At 43.3% G+C, this 6,134-nt stretch overlaps 1 protein-coding gene across 1 annotated transcript in view; it reads right to left on the reverse strand.

The window, feature by feature from the left end:
* Positions 1-2,459: 2,459 nt before the first annotated feature.
* tmem198b (transmembrane protein 198b) overlaps positions 2,460-6,134 on the reverse strand; it is a 43,940-nt gene continuing 40,265 nt past the window's right edge. Inside the window, exons 4-5 of the mRNA XM_017715199.2 lie at positions 4,999-5,204; positions 2,460-4,162 (exon numbers count right to left, since the gene is read on the reverse strand). Coding sequence (XP_017570688.1) covers positions 4,013-4,162; positions 4,999-5,204 — 356 coding nt within the window. The 3' untranslated portion in view covers positions 2,460-4,012. The remainder of the gene's footprint in view (positions 4,163-4,998; positions 5,205-6,134) is intronic.

The following is a 6,134-nucleotide window of genomic DNA, read 5'->3' on the forward strand; positions in this document are numbered from 1 at the left end:
AGATGTTGCAAATCTGATTGCGGCTCGATTTCTGAGACAATTCTAGTCTTTGATCTGCTACATGACCACCTTCCCATTGGAAAAACCTGCCCTTGATTCAATATAGCGGCTTTTGAGATAGTGGCCATGTTCCGGACATAGCCTAAAAGATAGGCCCCCTCACCCATTACTTGCTGGGGTATTCGGATTTGTCACTTTCTCTTTCGTTTCTGAAATAAAACTGCGTCCTGTGACTTTTGACCCTATTATTTATATATATATATATATATATATATATATATATATATATATATATATATAAATAAAATCCCCCGGTCATCCACTGTTATGAGAAAGACCAGAGAAAATAGCAGTGAAGTACCACAAAAGCATGCAGAGCTGCACAAATCAGGAAATGACTAAACAGCTGAAAATGCGTTTCAATCAGTCAGTCCACAATTACACAGAGAGGGATGTTACAAAGACATGGAGAAGAAGTCGTGGTCAGATGGATCATCCTTCACCTAATTCTGCACGTTTTCTACGAGAATGGTACAGCTCTGCTTGACCCCTGCAGTGAGGTGGTCTACAGACTTTTAGGCCCAATCCCATTTCAGCCCTTGTTCCTACCACTTAGCCCTGAGCCCTCTGTTTTGCGCGTTCAAGTCTAGGGTTAGGGCGTCCCGATTGTTGTTGAGATAGAGGGGGAGGGTGAAGTGTTAGGGCTACGGGACCCTCCAAACGGAGGTTTTTCAAAGACACCACTCCAGTGTGAAAAACCAGCAAGACGGCTGCACAAGTGACCAAAGAAACACACAGATGTGAGAATTTTCTCTGTTAACAAAATTACACTAACCATGGTTTTATCTTAGTTTAATGTCATTTAAATGCATTATGGTCCTTTATGGACTTTGTCTTCATAACAAGCATATAAAGTCACTAGTATTATGCTAATGTCTCAGTAGCTAAATTTCTCGTTCAACCTTAAAAAATGATGCAGCAGTTACATTCTGGCACTTAAGACCTCAGAACTGCTGCACCATTTAAGGTGGAACGGGAAAATTCTAACAAGAAGCTGGAGAATATCTGACTTCAGCTTCGTATTACTGAAGGATTAGGGGTGGGCGATAATAAACAATTGACACTTGAAAAGAATGGGTAGGGGTACAAATAAGAAATGGGATTGGGCCTTAGAATCTATGCCAAGGCACCCTTTACACGGTCATATGCAAAAGTATGAACACCCTCAAATTACACTTTTAGACATGAAAATAAGTTAACACAGTTCTACAGGGAACAAACGCAAATATGACCATTTTCAGCCAATTTTAGCACATAATCTCTATGATAATGAGTTTTCCATTAAAACAGGCCCCATTTTTATGTTTCCATATATGTACAGAAGTGTGTTCTCTGTGGAGTATCTGTTAACGTACTTTCACTTAGTAAACCAAACAACACCATTTAACCAGGTGTGCCCAAACATCTGTATTACAGAAGTGTGTGAGATTGTGGATGTTAAGTGCAAACGTGAAGACTATAGAAGCAGAAAAAACATCACAAAACAAATGCTGGAATCACATTGTTTATCATAATATCCAGGCCCATACAAACACATGCTTTTTAATAATAAGAAGAAGAATAATGGTAGATTGTCATAGGTTTTATGGCCTGATGAGAACTGTTCCTCCAGTTCTTTGTGGCCTAATTCTGCTGTCAGACAGGACATGGTAAATAAAGCATTTCTCAGCAAATAAATAAACAACCAAACAAATAAATAAACATATCCACCCAGCTCGCCCAGCAGGGCTCAGGCTCCTATAAATTAAAAAATACATATAATAAAAAAAAGTCCACATTATAATCAAGTCAAAATCAAATAAATAGGAAAGGCAATGTGGAGATGGCTATACTAAATGTGCATATGCTATGTACAAACAAGCGTAACAGCTTGGCTGAGACGTATTGCAGAATTAAAAGGATACGTCAGTGATTTGCCTCCGTCTGTTGCATCTACAACGTATGGATGATTACTATGAGCAGTAGTTTTGAAGCGGTTTCCTGTACTTAAAATGAACCAAACTTAACCTCTTCAATTCCTTGGGACCACCGGTGGTTCCAAACCGCACTTGGTCATGTTCTTCATAACGTTCATATTCCATAAGCTCCATTCAGAAGCTGGGCATCGTGTGAGGCTGTAGTTCTTCTCTCCAGTCTAATAGACGGTGATGTCATTTTAAACCCTTATAATAAAAGAAGCTGAACTCAGTTTGTTTTTCTACTGAAAGTCGACCCGTTTTTCCCCAAATCTGGGCTCTAAACTATAAACAGACGGCGTCTCTTCAGTGATCTGCTCTGGAAACATCACTTTTATACAATAACACAAAGAGCGTCTGAGATTTCTGGCTTCAGCAGTGAATTGTGAGCATATAGTGAAATGTGTAGATCATAAAACATGTTCTGTTAATCCGAGGAGAGCTTTTAAATAAATAAATAAATAAATAAATAATAAAAATGTACATTTATTTCATGCAGTTACTGAATAATTTGCCTTATGATTTGGTCACGTAAATTCAGATGGGCAAACCAAAACACACCCTGGAGAGGTTAAAACAGCTTAACAGAAGATGATGGGCAGTTGCTTCAGTGCGCAACTTCCTTAATTAAGTACAGAGTCAAAATAACTGCAGTAATCGGCCGTGTTTTAATAGATGCAACAGACAGTAATAATCGCTGGAATATTCCTTCCAAAAAAAAAACAAAAAAAAACGGATATACAGATGAACTTTTTGTGTTTATCAAAACTTGAAATGTGGGAAGGACAGCGTCGCGTCGATCTATTTTAGGCCCAACGGACGAAGATTTCTTTCTGCGTGAAGTTCAGTCAAACCCTCCGGAGCCTTTTCCCAGCCCGCTTTTAAGGACACCACAGACGTTAGCGTAGACCTACAAGGCGTCACCAAAGACGTTAGATGGCACTGCAAAACGATTTCAAAAAACACAGCAATGAGGGAGCCATCATGGAGGATTTGTTGATACCAGAGAAGAAAAATCCTGCGTTTTCAGTCTTCACTTTCTTTTTTCCCCCAAAATCCTCCAGCTGGTCCTAGGATCATATTGCCAGGTCCATTGTTTGACAGTTCATGCTGTTCTGGCTGTCCCTGAGTAGCTCTTCTTGTTCTTCTGTTTTTATTCCTTTGCCTCTAATCCTCCCATCACCACCAGCCATCGCAAGTCCCAGAGAGGACCAGTTGGTCTGCAGTAATATGGCTCTTTCCCCTGCAGCCTCTTTGAAACAAGGCCAAGGAGCAGATTCTCCTGAGACAACCTCCCGCTGGAGCCTCCCCCCAAGGCAAACCCCTCCCCTACCATACACAGCTATTTGGTACAGTCCAGGGCAAGAATTGGGATATAATCACAGTACAGACACCGACTTGTAGGATCCACAGATTTACGAGAAATGTGAGGGCAAAGGGCAGCTTTAATGTTACAAAGACAAAAAGTTTCAGCACCAGGAGATGACTTCCTCACGAGAAAAAGAAAAAACGCAATAGTGCAGGACGGACATCGAACATTTATGGATTCTTATCACACTGCTTTGCCATGTTGACGTCATGTATGAAACAATGTGATGTAATCGGGCCCAGATTTATTTCTTTTATAGTCACTCGCTTCATTGCACTAAGAATATTTTTGGGGGACAAGGTGCCACAGCTCAGGCGCACACTCAGCGGTAGGGTGTGGGTGTGTGTGCGCGTATGTGCCGCGAGGGTGTTTCTGTGCCTGCGTGTCTTGAATACACCCACAGTCCTTAAGTAACATGCTCAGACCTGTAGTGCACCACTCGGTTCTCCAAACCACACACTGATGGATGAGAAGAAGGAGGCAGTTGGTGTAGAGCTGTGTAGAATCTGAAGTCAGGAACAGCACCACGACAGAGAGATGAGTGTGTCAACATGTGTGAGAGTGTGAGGGTGTTTCTCCGTGTGTGTGTGTGCGCGCGTGTGTGTGTGTGTGTGTGTGACTGTACATGTCACACTCGAAGGTTGGGTCCAGCTCCAGCTGTCAGGGGTACAGTAGAGCCACAGTCATAGTCTATGTCCACAGCAGTGTGTGCCCCAGATAGTCTGTCTCCAGGGTACCTGCCGTCCACCTGCCGGTCACGGAAACTCTGGATGTAGCTCTGAAACAAAGACAGCAGAGCGGAACGAACCGGGATCACATAAAGCTGAAGTAACAGTGAAATGAGAGCTGCTAATTAGGCATGAGAAAGTGAGAGGGGGGGTGAAAACCTCTTAGCTGGATTAAATAAAGCTTGCTGTCGATTTGTGAGAAACAGAGAAAGAAAGACAGATAGAGACAGAGCTACGGAGAGAGAAAGTAAGAGAGAGTGAGTGAGTGAGAAAGAGAGAGCGAGAGCACAATACAGAAAAAAGAGAAAGACTAAGGGAAAGCTAGAGAGATAAGTGAGAGACAGAGAAAAAAAAAAGTAGGGAGAGTGAGAGAAAGTTAGATAAAGTAAGAGAGACAGCCTGTAAGACAGAAATGGAGAAAAAGAGAACTAGGGAGATCCAGATTTAGAGAGAAAGACCTAAAGACCAATTGTGGAAAGAGAGATAAGAAGAGAGAGAGACAGTAGTAGGGAGAGTTAGAGAGAACTGGGGAGAGAGAGTGATGGATAGAAGAAAGAAGAAAACAGAGACGTAGGGACAGAGATAGACGGAGTTCGAGAGAGAAAGAGAGGGAGAGAGAGAGAGATAGAGAGAGGGGAGAGAGAGAAAGAGAGAGAAAGGGAGAGAGAGAGAGAGAGAGAGAGAGAGAGAGAGAGAGAGAGAGAGAGAGAGAGAGAGAGAGAGAGAGAGAGAGAGAGAGAAAGAGAGAGAGAGTTAGAATAAGAGTTAGAGAAAGAGGGGGAGGGGGAAAGAAAGGAGGAAAGAGAGGGAGAGGGGGGCACAGAGAGGGAGAGAGAGATGAGGTGACTGGTGTGATTCCGTCTGTCTTTGTGTGTGTATTCCTCACCGGAGAGAGGACGTCTCCGTCGTATCGGCGGACGGGGTTGGGTTTTCTGCGGTAGGCTGGCTCGGGGTGCATGGCTTTGGCTGCGTGTGTGTGGTGCGAGTGCTGTGACTGCTGCTTCCTTCGCTTCTTCCTGCTGCTCTCTCTCCTCTCCTCCTTCTGCCGGATCCGCATCAGCTGCACCCGCCGCTGCTGCCGGCTGATCATCACTGAGACACAGAAACACGAACACAGAGTTAGAGGGTGAGCAAGCAAGTGGGCATGGGGGAGATTTATCTAAATATATCTCATGTATATCTAATGTATAAATACAAAATCAAATACAAACCGTTAATGAAAATGTTTACTATAAAATGACATTTTTAATGTAACTGCTCTGTGTTCTGGTTTTTCTGAATTAAAGTACAGCACATTCACAGAAGATACACACACAGAGCTTCTGAACGCCTTAATAACCACACAGTCAGAGCCAGTCTGTTCTGCTCTGGCCTGCTGCGTCTCTCTATGACTGTCCCTGCAAACCCTCCTTGCAGCACACCGACAGACAGAGCCATCTGCTACACTCAACACAAACACACACGGCCACACACGCCCATGCACATAAGCACCTGCACCACCTTTCTCTCTCTTCATATATATATATGTTATATGTTAATGCTTGCATAAGAAAGGAGAAAGCCATAGGAAAACAATTGAGGCCAACAACTAAAGTTAAAAAACTAACAACCACCTATAAGACCTGGTAGACACCACAACTGCTCCCATCAGACAAACAGCACTTAAAGCTTCCATCTCTGAGAGAGGAGAAAATCAAGCTGCTTCAGGTCTGAAAACATCCGTAGGTGTTTCTGCCCGTCCTTCCACTGTGAGACGTCAACTTTATTAGACATCGTTTTTATTCTGGAGGTTGTATAGCTGATACCAAGAAAAGGAACTCGTTCAAAACATCACCAGGGTCACATCTCCGGGGTCCACCTCCCAAACATGCTGGATTCATACATTAACAGCTGCCTGAGGAAGACCAGGAGGATTCTAAAAGGACTCCACCCTCCCAAGCCACTGTCTGTTCTCACAGCTGCCCAGCGGGAGAAACAAAGTCCAGTACCAGCCAGTTCTGAGACTTCCAGTTCTGGTAGTGC

The sequence above is a fragment of the Pygocentrus nattereri genome, chromosome 30, assembly GCF_015220715.1.
Source record: "Pygocentrus nattereri isolate fPygNat1 chromosome 30, fPygNat1.pri, whole genome shotgun sequence".
Lineage (NCBI taxonomy): Eukaryota > Metazoa > Chordata > Actinopteri > Characiformes > Serrasalmidae > Pygocentrus > Pygocentrus nattereri.